At 41.0% G+C, this 17,258-nt stretch overlaps 1 protein-coding gene across 3 annotated transcripts in view; it reads left to right on the forward strand.

Annotated features, from left to right (window-relative positions):
* The first annotated feature begins 220 nt into the window (after window positions 1-220).
* LOC103479234 (tissue factor-like) overlaps window positions 221-17,258 on the forward strand; it is a 48,127-nt gene continuing 31,089 nt past the window's right edge. The window contains exons 1-5 of one of the 3 annotated variants that reach the window (XM_081598399.1): window positions 221-434; window positions 3,337-3,454; window positions 10,656-10,745; window positions 10,958-11,067; window positions 12,561-12,742. In XM_081598399.1, coding sequence (XP_081454525.1) covers window positions 371-434; window positions 3,337-3,454; window positions 10,656-10,745; window positions 10,958-11,067; window positions 12,561-12,742 — 564 coding nt within the window. In that variant the 5' untranslated portion in view covers window positions 221-370. The remainder of the gene's footprint in view (window positions 435-3,336; window positions 3,455-10,655; window positions 10,746-10,957; window positions 11,068-12,560; window positions 12,743-17,258) is intronic. The other 2 variants (XM_008433548.3, XM_081598398.1) reach the window with 2 other exon arrangements.

Consider the following 17,258-nt stretch of genomic DNA (forward strand, 5'->3'; position numbering starts at 1 on the left):
GCCATTCCAGTGTGTTGCTCACTGCTTTGTCATCTCTTAGTCCTCTTCAGACATAAAAATGACTGAAACTCAAGTTTCCCAATTTTCAAATGAATGTGCACACTTAGTCATAAGGCATTCATGCTCTTCAACACATGTTTTTAGGGAGGAATTCAGACTGAGCCCCATATGTGCAAACATGTGGAAAAAATCAGCATACAGCAGGCGGACCCTGAATGTTCCCCTAGCTCCACCTCACAGCTGCTCCCACGCTCTCTGCCCTGCTACACAGAAACTGTCTGAGCCACTGAAAACCAGAAGAGCTTCTTTTCGGCTCAGGTAGTTAATGAAGAACCACAGATTTCCTTGGAACGGATTCTAGTGTGTTAACATGGCATGTATAAAAACTCTGCTGTGTGTGGGAGCATGTATGACCACTTGGAGCATGACCACAGGTATGTCATGAGATCATTGTTTTCTTCTGTTCTGGTACAAGTCATCTCCACCAGCCTCTCTGAAAACTCCACACAGTGCACTTAGAAATGGTACTGTCATGTTTATGGTTTACTTCTGTTGGATACCATGCCATTACAGAGTATAACTAGTCTATTGCTCTGTTAGAGAAAAGTTCAGTCGTTTACAAACCTATGCAATTTAACACTGATGTACATTTTATATACATAGTTAGATAATATTAGGTTGGGAATTGTCTGAATGTTTACTGACTTGCCAGTGTATCCCTGTGAATAAACAGCCTTCGGTCAGAGCTTATATGATTTAGTTTATCTTCAGGAACTGTTTAACTTTTCTTCTTTCTGGTGTTCCACCTCATATACGATTCAGGATAAAAAGTTCATGTTTACTCTGCCTGTTTAAGGAATGCTGAGGAACTTAACATTTTCAGCATGTGATACCTTGCTTATTATTGAGCCTTTTCACTGATTCATATGCGGAGACAGTAAATTCTGATAAAAGCTTTACTTTTAGCAGAAATGAAACACTATGGTCAGCACTTATCAGTCCGTTTTACTGATCTGTAACAGATTGTAACTCTGTGGGTGGAGATATTGATAAATGGCTTGTACTTGTGCTTTATCAAGACCAGAGGACCCCACACTTCATTCAGTCAGTTTAACAGAGTCTGACAGACTGACTGAAGAGTGTATGACTGATAGACACATTTGGCCAAGGACACAATGACAGAAGTGGAAAGAGCGGGAATGGAACTGGGAACCTGTCGATTGCAGGACAAACTCCTCCCACTGTCGCCACATCGTCTCATAGTAACATTAGTATCAGTATTAAAGATGCAGTATAAAAACTATCTTTTATACATTTGCTAAAACTATAACCAGGTCATGACAGTATAATGTGACGCAGATAATCTGTGGAAAAAAAATTAAGATCCTCTGCCTTCTCCCTATCGACCTGCCATAAAATACACACCTCCATCAGAAACAACCAGACAGATGACTGACTGAATAGTGATGTCAGTTTAATAGATAATAGATAGATAAATCTTTATTGTCATTGTCACACGAACAACGAAATTTAGAAATTGCCGTATGTCAAGTGCATATGCTAAAAAAGAAAACTTGTGTCACACTTTACAGATAAAATAAAACTAATAAATAAGAATAAGAATAACCTCACACACATCATCTCACACACATCATTCATAGTGATTAATGGTTTACTAATTTTTATTAATGGTTTACAGGTTTACAGATTTGGTTTACAGTTTACATTTAGTTCACCACAGCCGAGCCAGCCATGAATGCTAAGGCTAGTTAGCATGTCCACCGATGACGGCAGATTAACAGTTTTCCTGGAACACTAAGCTGTTTCTCTGCAATTAGCACAATGAGCAGCATGTAGATGAGGTTGATTGATAGCACTAAGACCCTCCTACTGGTTCTTATTGGTTGTTTGTGACCAGGGTGCATTTCTTCAGACGGCATTAATAGCTCAGGGAGGAGGTGGAGAAGCTTGATCTTTTCACAGATTATTTGTCTTATATTTTACTGTCAGAAAGACATGGTGACAGTTTGAACAAATATGTAAAATACACATTTTTGTAAAGGTTGCATACTGCAGAATACAATTGTCTAAATTAACAATAACACTTTGAGACACCCAAAGAACGCAGTATTTTCTGGGTACCTCAGATCTGTTGGGTTGAAGGGTGTACATTGCAGCTGAATTTTTTTATTGGTTGCCACAATACAACCTGGAAAATGTCTACATCACAGCCCACATTAATGTATAAAATCATCTCAACTCAGACATACACCCCTATGGTGAGGTGGGAGTTGGAATGGTGAGCATTGATCAGTAGTGTTTCTCAGCTTTGCACATGGGATTTCTTTGCAATGTGAACACGGAGAGGAATGGGTCTCCTCTGCTCTGACTGCAGGACAGCTGTGTGAGACTGATTGCAGTGTTTAGGAAGTGGGAGGGGCTCATGGCAGCTATAACTGCTTGCTCAGTAAGGATAGTAACTGCAGAGTGATTGGCGATTTTTGTAGCCAGTCTCCAGTAACACAAAATAAAGCGGCTAGATTTGTTTCTCACCACTTTTTGAAATAAAGAAAGGTCCTACAGGGCTTTGAAAAGTCACTAAGTTTGCAAGAGTGCTTCCCTTATCCTGACCGCAGCCCTGTGTGAACCCCTCCTACTGGGTAATGCCAGTCAGTGGTGGTTCTCAAATGAATGGCACCCTTGCGAAGCCCCTCCCTCTATTCAACCAATTAAAATGTAAGAAAGTATCTGAGAATTTTCTAATGCCACCCTGGGCAACTGCCCAACTAGCCTACATTAAAAACCCCAAGTGGTGCCAAAAAAAGTTAAAAATTAACCAACATGGAGCTGAAATATAAAATTTATGTTTTACTTAAATAAAAACACAGGAGACTAAAGGTAAATACTGCATATTTATGTGTAATTAGACAGAGATAGTGCATTTTATGGTATTTTTCCTTTACCTTTGATGACACTGCATCTTCATGGACATAAAATTGTTGAACAGCATCTCTGATCTCATTTTAACTTTTTTAGACTGCCAAGTGAACAGAACCTGTTTTTTAGCAAGAAAATGTAAACTTGGACCATTTATTGAATGTTTTTTTTTTCCATTAATTGACCATTAAATTTATAAATGGTGGTGAATGTATGTTTAATGAAAGTGTATCAAGAATAACGTTTTGAGTATTTTACTCTCAAACAGAAGAAAATAAGGAAGGAAGATCATAGAATCACAAGAAGTAAAGCCACATATCATAATGCTAAACTTTCAGTGAAAGGAGTAGAAAATGCTTTCATTCTAAAGAGACAAATGTTTTCTGTTCATATTTCCAGGTGACACTTCTGTACCCAAAGCACAGAATGTTCATTGGACATCTCTAGATTTTCAAACTATTCTCAAATGGACTGTTGAAGAGTCTGAGCATACATATACCATCCTGTACTCTGAAACGTAAGTGCAGACACATTTTCTTTATCCTGCCTTTAATGATCAGTTGTTGCCTGTTAGACTTAGGCAGAACAGGGCAGAGTCACATGACTTGGAATCTATATTCCATGACTTGAGTCAAAAAATTGTGACTTCAGACTTAACTTGATAAAACCTCAAAAAACTTAGGACTTGACTTATACTTTCATACCAATGACTTAAAACTTCAATTGAACGTGAAACACCTTACTTGAAAGTACTTGAGATCTTAAACCAAGTAGAAAGTTTGTTTTCTGTCTGGTTTCATGGGTATGCCTGGCCCGGTCCTGGCCTGGCCCGGTCAAGACTTGGAAGTTTTGCTGCGCCCGGGGCGGGGGGGCGGGGCGTGAACCGTCAGATAAGGCTTCTGCATGTTGGTGTTCCCGCTAAATCCTGAATATACCCAATTTGGTTGTCTTGGCCTTTTTATCGCAGCCTGTGGGGTTTTTCTCTGACTGGGAACTAGAATACAACCTGCTGAATGTGACAGGTAGCCAATCAGAAAGCGCGATGACGTAAGAACAGAAAGGAATCCCAAACAGCTGACATATCGCGAAACTGAGAGTCTGGTGGATATCGGAGATGATATGTGGAAATATTTATTATTATATGTAAAGGTCATTATTATATATGTTTATTATGTTTATTCAGTTAAACATATTCACCTCCAAATCGTAGTGCAGCAAATAGAGCGGCTGCTCCCGTCGTCTTTTATCCACCACCTTTTCTTTTTGTTACATCTTTTATCTCTTAAAATGACTCCACAAACTATCACTATTGTTTCTACATAGTCATCTGTGTTTGGTCATAATAAATTCCCGCTATGTCGGGGGTTTTACTGGATTATCCTCTGGAATCAGGATGTTTGTGAGTGGAATCGGTTCGTGTGGTGTGTTGCTCCTGCCGTGTGGCTGAACACGAACTGATCGAACCTGTTGTACTTTTATCAGTTCTGTGGTCACAGATTTAGAGAATCGGCTGACAATTCTTAAATCTTTCCGTATATATATATATATATATAAATTAGGTTGAACGACCACATATTTTTTAAGGTCGACTACTTTATGATAATAGTCGACTAGTTGGGGTGACGTCACAGTGACGTACGCGCAAAAACCCTTCATAACTACTTGGAGGCTTTATCAGTTATTTTCACGGCAAATATTGACACCCTCCCCTTCTCCCGCTTTTACTGAGTCTATTATGCAGAATTAAAAGCAATAAACACACCATTCTTCGTGAGCGGCGGAGAAAAGTTCATTGCACAAAGTCGGGTCTGACTTTTTTTTAAATTCCAAACACCGGCTCATACTGATGATCTATGAATAGCTACTGGTATAGGAGTCAAATTATCACACTGACCACAATGGCGCTTTTGGAACATGACAAACCAAACGTATTATGAACGGATCCCGTTTGGTTACAGTTGAATTCAACGAAACCACCTGCTACTTTTCCGCCCGATGCGCAGCAGGAAGCACCGTGGACTCAGCAGCGGCTCTCTGAACCGACATGCAGACAGTGGCAGAGATCACCTCTATCAGACCCTACGGATGAAGCTTGGACTTCGTTTCCAGATGTAGTCAAACCATATTTTTATAAGAGCAAAGCTGCCAGGTTAAAAACTTCAATACGGAGGGTGACGCTGATCAGTTGGGTGAAGTTGAGGGATAAAAAAGCCTGACATCATGACGCGCTGTCGCACATTACTCCGGTAGTTTATTTATTTATTTTTTAATGGATTTTTTCGGCACTAGTTTATTTTACAGCAATCTGACTGTAAGGAGCAGAGAGAGCGGAGCTGGGGGAGCGTCGCTCCTTCACCCTGACGATCTTTCCCTCGGGAGGTTGGGTGGTGGGGGGCGCCGATCTATGTTTTCGCATCCACCTGAATAATGTGTAGTTGCGCCACTGGGTCCAGCGAATGGAGGACGGGAGTCGGACTCCTGACTACCGCGGGCTAAAGTCTCTGGATCCTATGCTGTAATTTACAGTTTCTCTTTGTTAAATTATTTACATTTTTATACAATTTGAGCTTTCTGACGAACTCACCTAGTCCACCTTCTTTCATTTCCTTGGAAAAATCTGTTTTGTCATCTGATTGTGACTAGTCGCCCAGAAAAAAGTCATTGCAGAGAAAAGAATCGACTAGTCGACTAATTGGTGCAACTAAAATCAATCAATAAAAAAATTCATTCTGAATATCATCTCATGGACACTGAACTAAATGCGTCTTTCTCACCGGGAGCTGGCAGTGTGTTGAAGAGTTATGTACCGGACACCTTGGTTAGGAAGCTCATTGCAAACCTTTAGTTGAAACGGCGCCTTTAACTCCAGGCTCCAGTACAGAACAGAGAAAGCTAAAGAGAATGCAACGTGGAGCTGTCCATTTACAGTCTAAACCAGTGTTTCTCAACCTTTTTCGGGCCAGCGCCCCCCTAGCCCTAATCCAGGTCCCTCACCGCCCCCCACCAAAGAATTTGTAAGCTACTTTGTACTGACAATTATTTTATTCATGTTACTATCATTATTGTAGATGTTTTGAATCGGCGCACCGATTATGTTTTCCCGTAAACTTCAGCGCCTTACGCTCCTTCACCTCGCGCACATAACGGGGTAAATGTAGCGAGTTTTGCCCTAAACGTATCGGCGTCTGGGATGTATGTTTCTACGCTCCTTCGTGGGGGGTGCCGATTTATGTTTTTGCATCCACCTGAATAATGTGTAGTTGCGCCCCTGCCCATGACACTTCAACAATATTATTTTACCTTTTATCTGGAAATAGTGTCTGTTTATTCTTGCCATACAGTCTCTGTATTAATTATTGCTAGAAAGGTCTTGCCATACCAGTTTATTCCTCTGTATTTACTTTAGTTTCTTAGTTTATTTTTGCATTGTGTTCTTCATTCATTTCCATTTAGTTTCCTTTGATTAGTTTTATCCTCTCTTGGTTTATTGCTATGTCCACTTTAGTTTCTTTCCTGTTGCTAAATTTATTTGATCATTTATTGACCACCATTAATCTTCACACATCACCTGCTGCGCCTCCTAATCGTCATGTGTTTCACATCATGTGTTGATTTTTCACTGTTCAGCATCGGATTCTCTGTTTTTATGCCATAATTCACATTTAGTTTGTCGCTCCGTTTTGCCCGCTTCTCATGTTTCAGAATTTTGCGAAAAAAGTTTTGCGGTGTTTTTTTTTTAACTCCCTAAGGCGCAGGGCGGTCGGGAAACATATCGATGGGGTAAGGCAGACTGACATAAACTTTTTAAAACAACGGAAACAATTTCAGTATTCTGATTATTGAAATTTAAAAGTGCTGTGGTGCCGTTGTTCCATCAAACCCGTTTCATGTCGGACCACTTGCAGCTCCGGTGTTAACGCTATAAAATGAACACTCTCTATAGTGGCATCACCCATGGAGGGATTTCTTTATTTAAATGGGTTCATTTTTCAGAGAGATACAAAGTGAGGGCATCGTGATTTAAGTAATTACATGTTTATAAGAGCGATTTTCTGTTGTCCTTCCATGAAAGCGGGCAGCTTTCAAACGGAAATAAAACACTTTTTAATATAAATTGCTGCTTTGACATTATCACATAACTACCAAAACATATGTAGCCTACATAAATACCAGACAAAGTGAATCACAGCAGCGTCATCAGCCCGTGTAACGCTGAACTGATGCGGAGCGGAGCTGCGCCATGAAGCTACAAACACTGAATAGAAGAAGAGCTGCCATCGATACAGCTGCAGCCAAGCATGATTTAATGTTACACAATACAGTTTTACCAAGTTGCTCAAAGTCTAAACTGGTATTGTTGTGGATTTAAGGTGTAAAGTTTACCTTCGACCAAACGCCCCCCAAAGGCATCCCAGCGCCCCCCTTTTGTAAAAATGTCCGCCAGCGCCGCCTGCCGTCATCTGAACGCCCCCTGGGGGGCGGTACCGCCCACGTTGAGAACCGTTAGTCTAAACAGAGGAGCCGGCAGTTTACTTTGAGGAAATAAATTAAGGTGCAGAAGTTAATTAGATCCATGTGCAGTGCACTGCACAACCAATGTGGACGCGGCTCCGCCGCTGCGGAGAATTAGACGTAACTCGCCCCGCAGTTTTAACAAATGGAGGTGAAGACGTGACCCTCCGCACCGAGAAGGAGAGCGATGCTCAGAAGGAGCGCGGCAGACGAAACATCTGTCCGTTTTGGAAAAGCGAAACCATGCAAAAATAAATAAAATAAATCCTGGCAAAAACGCTCGCCCGAACTGCTGACAGGGTAAAAAAAAAAAAAGAAAAAGAAAATCTTAGAGTTCAATTGTTCGGTTTGGTTCAGGCAGATCCAACTGTCCATAAACCAGCGCAGGTTTCTCTGCAGATGCGACCAGGAAGAATTTGAGAAGCTGAGCGTTCAGACCCCAGCGGGTGAAGAGATGTCATTTAAGTGGAGTCGCTTAATTTCATTTGTTATAAGTTATTGGAGCCACAGTCAGTGGTTTGTGTCACTACGGGGAAAAGTTAAATGCATTTATCTGCTTATGTGTGATGGGATCTGGATTCAATTGGGTGAATATTAACTAAACTGCATAAAAATGCAGCTAATTGTCTATGTTAATATGTTTTGACAGGTAATTTGACAGGTTCTGGTCGGACCAGAATGATTTGCCTGATGGTGGTTCGGGCTTCTCATGAGTTTACATTTAATGAGTTTGTAGCACACAGAGAAAAACTAAAGAGAATGTGTGATCAAGTTGTGTTGATCTACTTATTGTAGTTTAAATAGAGGAATAACAGCTGACTGTTGAGGGAGGAAAGAAATTAAAGTGCAGATCCGTTAGGCAGAACAAGCGCAGAGCGCTGGGCAATAAATGCTCCAATTAATCACACATGAGATGACAAACGCCAAATATACAATATATAGTTACACTGCTTAGTTAATGGTGTTTTAAAAACAAAACCAGAAAAAACTTAACCTAGTTAATATGTCAGATTCCCTCCTCACCCTCATCTTGATCAGAACAGAGAGCAGTTCGCTGGTTTCTGTCCAGACTGTGATCAGCTGACCACTTGGTGCTCAGACAGTTTCAACTTTACGCACAGAGAACATCGTGGAGCTCATTATTAATCATTATAAGAACAATATCTGTCAGAGAATCATCTCTGATCTGGTCACTTTAACGGACCAGAGACTTTGGAGCGTCCAGCAGCTGATCCGCTTCTGCGGAGTTTTTCTCCCGCTGAGGGGTCAGGAACCGATCAGAGTTCTGTCGTCTTCTAATCACGTCATTTCGTGAAATCTTACCTGATTTCAAAAACGTTCTAACAGAGAAATACTAAATGTTTTGTTGGATGACTACAAATTGGAAATAAAATGATTTTTTTCTTTGACGAGCAACGAAAAAACTCCAGCGCCATCTCTGCTCCAAACTACGAACATTGTCTGCCCCTCTTCGGTTTTTTTCTTTTTGCGGAGGATCAGTAAATAACTTATTGGTGTTTTAAGAACCACCAGGTATGAAGTGCTTAAGCCTTTGAGTTGCATCACAGCGCAGCACAACTGAAACATGCAGGAGAAAAATATCAGCTTGTTGTTATGAGTATAAAGGAGGCTGGTATCGCGCCTGATAAAAATCTATTTATTTATGTCACATGGACTTATATAAAGTTTTATACATTTTCTTTTCATATATTTATTATTGTTTTTCTTCTTTAGATATTAGGTTGGCTTAGAATGATTCCAAATAATGTACAGGAATAACCTGGTGCTGTTACATGTCAATCATCTGGGGGGGGTTAACAGAGGACAGCCCCCCCCCCGTCCCGCCCTCTGGCTCCGCCCCTGCCTACCGGTCCGGGATAAATCCATTCTCCTGTTTCTTCTCTGGACATTTTTCCCCTCGCAAAGAAACTTTCCAAAGACATCTGATCTGTTTCTTACTCATTTTGCTGCTTGTGGGCTCAATGTTGGCGCGCAAGAAACTACCAACTCTCACCAGCGCAGCGTTAGTGCTGCCAGGTGGCGGCACTGGTTTGGCTGGTCCACGTTAGCTCAGACTGTAGGGTGAACTTGATCTGGTGCAGAACAGTGACAACATGTGAGGGACCATGGTTTCTTTGCTCTGCTCCGGGGCTCCAGTAAGCATGGGGAGTAGTGACAGGTGGGTAGCAATGTCAGCTCAGCAGCTGAAATAGAGACAGCGCCCTCTCTGCAGAGTTTTAAGTAGGCCAGGGTCCAGGCTGGAATACAGTCACCAATTTTATGTACTCTGTATCCATGGTTACTTCAAAGTTGCTGTGCGTCACTTCGCCAGCAAAGACAGAGGTCTCACAAGCTTATCTATGTCTCACCATTTCATTCTCCATTAGGAATATAGAAACTGAAAGTAGGTTAATTCAATGCTTTCTGGGATTAACAGCTTTTGTACCAGTCTCATTGTTCCTTGTTCAAAGACTCAACATCGTTCAGTCCTTCTTGCCTGGAGAGCCAAACGTGTAAATGGGAAGTCTCTGAACTTTGGGTCTGAACCGGCAGATACTGCAGTGATCATTTCTATTAAAATCAACTGTAACAAAACCTGTTTTGATACACATGAATACATAATTTGATTTGTTAATTTAAGGATTTGATCTTTATCAAGTAGTATTATACATCAGGGATTTATTGTTACAGTTGGTTGACATTTGCAATGTCAATAGGAAATTGATTTATTTTGGCTTTTATTCTGGAGAATATTTTTTTTCCTGTTTTCTGACCATTTAATTTTTTTGGCAAATATTTCCAGAAAAAAACAAAACCGCTACTAATTTTCAGACATCTTGAAGTTCAGCTTCTATTGCTGGTTGTTCAGGCAATCAACAACACTTTTAAAAATTATTTTAGGAATTCAGATGTTATGAATTATTACCCAGTAATAATTCAATCAATAAAAGTATTGATTGAATGACTTGTTTAATACTTGAAATCAAAAGTCTAGGATTTTATCTTGACTTGGGGCTTGTATGTGTTTACTAGGGACTTCACGTAAAATTTGACTTGAGATTTACTTGTGACTTACAAAACAATGACTGCATCCAACCTCTTCTTGTTTGCAACATCTGCTGTTTGTTTCTTTGGTCTAAAATAATTGTCTTGTCATGTTTGGAGGTTTTTTCTGTTAAAATCTAATTTTGTCACAAACCTTTCAGAAATCACAACAACTGGATGGATGTTGATCACTGCTTCAGAACATCAGAGACTGAATGTGATTTGACTCAGGAGCTTGAAGCATTGGACAAGTGAGACCTTACTGATGACATTTAAAACTTTTCAGTTTATTTTATAGATATTTTTTCTCGGATAATTAAATTTTTTACTTGCCTTTTCTATCACCATTAATTCATTATGATGAGTTAAAGTAACTTTTACCATCTCTTGTAAAACTGAAGAGACAAAAGTACTTTTAATAAACACTTGAAGGGATTTCATTTGAAATTTTCTGTCTTCACAGGAACTATGAAGCTGATATCAGAGTAGACTCTGAGCACCTTGCTGATGAGTTTGGCTTGGACTATGACTTCCCTCACACCTATGCCCCAATGTTTAACCCCTACAAAGAGAGTAGGTATCGCATTACCAAACACCCACACACAGACATGTGAGCACTTGACAGCTTTTGCATTTTCTTCCATTTTTGAATTTCTGGCTAATCCACATTCCCCTCTCAACCATTAATGGTTCATGACAAAACTTCCCTTCCAGCTTCAATCCCTTTTTCATCAAAGACCATGTTTAATCCGGCCCCGCCTCTTTAGCGTAGAGCTTTTCTCCTCATTAATTTCATAATGAGAAATAATGTTTCAATTATGTTAATTGAAACATGAAAGTCAAGGACAGACACTAAAAGTTTTGTTCATCAACTTATCTTCTGCTCTCCCTAATGTAGAACATTGTATCACTCATTAGGTTTTCTATGTTTGCTGCTTCTGTTTCCATTCCTCAAGATTTATTCAAACATTTCTAAACTGGGAAAGAACTGGGATGCAATGGTCAACGCACTCTGACCCTTTAATCATTTTATATTTATTCAAAAGAAAATGAAAACTGACAACTCCAAAAGCTTAAAAACAAGAAATTTACACTTTTTCTGGCCAGTCCATTGACACTTATCAAATTATCACTTTCAGGAACCAACTTCTGTAAAGGGAAATATCTAAGAGATTACACATAACCAATACACAAAGTGCACTGCTAAACCACATTTTGGCATAATATCCAATCTGTTCAATCTTTTAAGTTCACGTCCGTCCGTCTCCAGCAGGGTTATGCCCTGAACAGGTTGCAGATGGTACATTTAGTTAAAAATAAATACTTACTTAAAAATATTTACGTAACACAAATTCACAACACATAATCTAAAGGCATTTTACAAAAATGGTCAGTTCAAAGCAATCATGCAACAGATTCCAAATCAACTACATAAATTGTAAATTGATTATCCATCCCTGAGGGGTGGGGGCTACATGCATGCTCAGTCTGAGGGATTGCTGTGAAGCCAATCCCTCAGACTGAGCATGCATGTAGCAACAGTGGAGAGGAAAACTCCCCTTTAATAGAAAGGTACCTCCAGCAGAACCAGAACCGGGCTCAGTGTGAGGTTCTATTTGATCAAGTGACAACTGAAACTACTACTATTACTGCTACTATATCTTTTAACAAATTTTAAACACTAACAAAAACATATCCTTAATAATCAGGATGTGTTTTCCTAGCTGAATACTTACACAAAATGTTAGTATACATCTATAAAACTATTTTTATTGTGTTTTACGTCTGAAGAAGATAATGGACACGGATACCAAGCATAATAAGTTAGAACACGTCAAACTGATCATTATAATTTTTTGACTCAATCAACATTGTAAGCACTAAAAATATTTACCATTGTGAGTGAGTGAGTGAGTGAGTGAGTGAGTGAGTGAGTGAGTGAGTGAGTGAGTGAGTGAGTGAGTGATATGTGGACTCACTTAGCTTCTGTACCTGTGACGTGACTTTCCCTGATTCCTGACATGTTAAGCCAGACAAAACATCTCATTATCACTGCTGTCTCATAGGCAATATCAGCGCTTTGGAATTTTCCCTCACGGATGTTGATGAGGGCACCGTCATTCTCAACATCACACATCCGCTGACCTCCATCTCTGAGGGAGGGAAGCAGCAGACCATCAAGGACATTCTGAAAAATGATCTCAAGTATAAGATCAGCTACTACAAGTCTGGAAGCACAGGAAAGGAGGTATGCTGCTTATTTGAGAACAGTATCTATGTCAGTGCTTTAGAAACTTTATTTTATATCAACATCTGTGATGGTCAACCCCTCCTTGTTTTTAAAACCTCAGTTCAGTAACAATCATCACTCTGGAGAATCATCCTCTTGTCTTTGCCCCTCAAATCTTTTACTGGCCTATTTTTATAGATCGCCTTGGGGATATAAAGTATAGTCTATTCTATTCCATAGTGCATTCACTAAAGTTTATCATGTTTTAATGGTTGATTGTGTGTATTTGTTGGTGTATAAAAACAAGAACCTCTTAAGGTTTTCTTTTGGGAGACTAACAAATCCTGCAGTCATTGTAGCACCCAAACTCACCACCGGGGCCTGCCATGAATTTGCACACTTTTTACTGAGCTACTTCTGTAGATTAGAGGGTCAGTCAGTTCATCAGTGCAGTGATGAACAGTCACTGCACTGTGTAGATTTTTCCAGATCCACACAAATCTGAAAAAAATAGCACAATTCTGCCAACTAAAACAACTTTGAAGAAATGATACATGAATTAAGCTCTCCCTCCTAATGTCTTGATATCCTACAGAGAGCTTTCCTAAAGAAAGCTCTGCTTGTAATCTCATTCAAATAGTATTCAAAGAGGTGTTTTACCCCCAGATTTTATAAACACCAGTTATCAACCCTACGACAGACTGGCGACCTGTCCAGGGTGTACCCCGACTCTCACCCAAAACGTTAGCTGGAGATGGGCACCAGCAACCCTCCCGACCCCATTAACGGACAAGGGTGCAAGAAAATGGATGGACAGTTATCAACCACTGATAAAAAAAGAGCAATCTGGATCAGTAGTTCCCTACTGCAGAACTACAAGCCAGTCTCCAACCATCCATTCATCACCAACCTGGTATTTATATATATGTGTGTGTGTGTGTGTGTGTGTGTGTGTGTGTGATGGGAGCAGTGTGGCAAGAATTGGTAACTTAAATTTAAAAGCACTATTTTAATCAAGATGAAATTGGTTGCAATGACTCCACTTAAAAAGTTACCTTTAAGGCACACAGACCCGCTACAGATGAGACTTGAGACAATCTCACAATTCAACAGTTTTATTACACAATTGTTTTGGTTTGATCAAAAATACTAGTTTAAAACCACTCGCACATTACAAGTCACAGTTCTAGCTCAACTCAAAGATAGGAGTGAATTTATGGTAGAGTCCTAAAAGAAAAGAAACAGCAAACCAAACAGTAAAAAAAGAAAATCGTGCACCAAACCAGAAGCAGTTCCACCACCTGGAAAGTCCACCACCAACACCACGAGCTGACCGTTCCTGTCAAAATAAAGGAAAGAAACATTCAAATTACAGACAATACAATTATACAGTTCAGTCCACGACCAATCAAGCAGTAATAGTCCAAATTAAGAGTCTGTCCTGGGAGGAACCGGTCCGCTGTAGCAGACACCAGTCAGAGCGGCACTAGAAGGATCAGTCCGAGCTGGTCACCAATCAGCCCAAATCAGCCACACTGGACGAGGGATAGGAGCCGCTTTACACCGACCAGGACGGCGGGCATGAAGCCAGCAAACAGGACGACAGGTAGGCAGCCGACAGATGATCCAGAACAGCAGGACAAACAGCCGGTGCAGGACAAACGGCCGGTCCAGGACAAACAGCCGGTCCAGGACAAACAGCCGGTGCAGGACAAACAGCCGGTCCAGGACAAACAGCCGGTCCAGGACAAACAGCCGGTGCAGGACAAACAGCCGGTCCAGGACAAACAGCCGGTCCAGGACAAACAGCCGGTCCAGGACAAACAGCCGGTGCAGGACAAACAGCCGGTGCAGGACAAACAGCCGGTGCAGGACAAACAGCCGGTCCAGGACAAACAGCCGGTCCAGGACAAACAGCCGGTGCAGGACAAACAGCCGGTGCAGGACAAACAGCCGGTCCAGGACAAACAGCCGGTGCAGGACAAACAGCCGGTCCAGGACAAACAGCCGGTCCAGGACAAACAGCCGGTGCAGGACAAACAGCCGGTGCAGGACAAACAGCCGGTCCAGGACAAACAGCCGGTGCAGGACAAACAGCAGCGGCTATCAAAAATAAATGTTAGAAATGGAATCAGAAAGCATGCAAACTCCAGCACTTCACTTACCACTGAGCTCTTTATGTAGTGCCTCTAACAGGAAGGAGGAAACGTGGAGCTTGTACAGGATACACAACAAAAGCTGAGCTATCCATCCATCCATCCATTTTCTTGCACCCTTTTTCCCTCAGTGGGGTCGGGAGGGTTGCTGGTGCCCATCTCCAGCCAACGTTTCGGGCGAGAGGCGGGGTCACCCTGGACAGGTCGCCAGTCTGTCGCAGCAAAAGCTGAGCTAACAAACGTCAAGTGTGGGAAGATTCTTACCACAAGGCGATGGATCGGCGATCAGAGCGTCGTTAAGCACATTGTTTGAGCGAACATTAATCTGCAGCTGTTCTACAAAAAATGTAAATAAATCACAAGTAATAAGCTTGATTGAAAGAGATGAAGCCTGCCTTACCTGGCGTGCAGCACCAACAAACGCCGAGGTCTGAACCGGAAGAACAACAACGTCATGTTAACCACAACCAATTAGATTCAGGCACTTGTGCCTACAGGGCAAACTGCCACATAAACACCAGTTATCACACCACTGATAAAAAAGAACAATCTGGATCTGTAGTTCCACTGCAAAACTCCAAGCCAATTTCCAACCTTCCATTCATCACTAGCCTGGTATACACACTGCTGAAAAAAATAAAGGGAACACTTAAGTGTTCCCTTTATTTTTTGAGCAGTGTATATATACCCAAAATGTACAACAAATAAAAAAAAACAGACATAGTGAATGAATGTATGTTGAGGCTTAAATCAAGCAAGAGAACAAAAGTTAGAATTGGGAAAACCAAAATTACAACAAAGTTGGGCAGATTACATGAGAAATTCAGTACAAATTGATAAAGTCTTTAAGGATTTTGCACTGGTACAGTACTTAAAAGAAGACAAATATGAAGATACATAGGTTACAAAAAGGGCATTCAAATAGATCCAAAGTGATCCAAAAAGCTGTTTCAACAGTTAAAAAGCTTCCTGATGACCAACTGCTTTGATGTTTTTCAGTCTGGTTTCTATGCTCACCACAGTCTTGAGAATATTCTCTTCAAAGCGTTCAGTTGCATTCATATAAGCAGACTGTGGCAGAACCACAGTGCTGGTTCTGTTGGACCTCAGTGTGGTGCTCAACACAGTTGACCATAACTATTGAAAAATCTAGAGCAGTGGTCCCCAACCCCCGGTCCGTGGACCGGTACCGGTCCGTGGACCAATTGGTACCGGGCTGCGCAATAAATAATTAAATATTTCCGTTTTATGTATTATTTGAGTCTGGAGGATCTTTTATTTTGAAAATCCTTTAACCGGATTCTCTCGGTTACTTGTGCGCCAACACTGAGGCCACAAACAGCAAAATGAGTAAGAAACAGATCAGATGTCTTTGGCAAGTTTCTTTGCAAAGGGGAAAAGGTCCAGAGAAGAGACAAGAGAATGCATTTATCCCACATTACAAGCCGCTCTGCGTAACATGAGGCGACCGGCTGCTAATGAGGCAATGAAGCTTGAAGCTGCTTCACCACGTAGAGACCAAGCAGGCTGTGGATATAAGCAACACTTCAGGTCTCATTGTCTCTCATCACTCCCAGATGGGACCGTCTGGTTGCAGAGAAACAAGCTCAGGGCTCCGTTAGTCATTATCGTGAGTTAAAATTTTCACGAAAATAAAATGTTCGTTTTTGTGGCGCATCTGTATCTTATTTTGAAGGGATATGTAATAGTTACCATAGCGACCAGAGTCAGAGCATTTGGGCAGTGGTCGAGAGGAGATGAGTAGAACTTGTGAGTCTTAAGTCTCGTTTAGACGGAAAGATTTAAGAATTGTCAGTCGATTCTCTAAATCTGTGACCACAGAACTGATAAAAGTACAACAGGTTCGATCAGTTCGTGTTCAGCCACACGGCAGGAGCAACACACCACACGAACCGATTCCACTCACAAACATCCTGATTCCAGAGGATAATCCAGTAAAACCCCCGACATAGCGGGAATTTATTATGACCAAACACAGATGACTATGTAGAAACAATAGTGATAGTTTGTGGAGTCATTTTAAGAGATAAAAGATGTAACAAAAAGAAAAGGTGGTGGATAAAAGGGGAGCAGCCGTTCTATTTGCTGCACTACGATTTGGAGGTGAATATGTTTTTTCATAGTTAACATCTTTAACTGAATAAACATAATAAACATATATAATAATGACCTTTACATATAATAATAAATATTTCCACATATCATCTCCGATATCCACCAGACTCTCAGTTTCGCGATATGTCAGCTGTTTGGGATTCCTTTCTGTTCTTACGTCATCGCGCTTTCTGATTGGCTACCTGTCACATTCAGCAGGTTGTATTCTCGTTCCCAGTCAGAGAAAAACCCCACAGGCTGCG

The sequence above is a fragment of the Poecilia reticulata genome, chromosome 17, assembly GCF_904066995.2.
Source record: "Poecilia reticulata chromosome 17, P_reticulata-male-v2, whole genome shotgun sequence".
Lineage (NCBI taxonomy): Eukaryota > Metazoa > Chordata > Actinopteri > Cyprinodontiformes > Poeciliidae > Poecilia > Poecilia reticulata.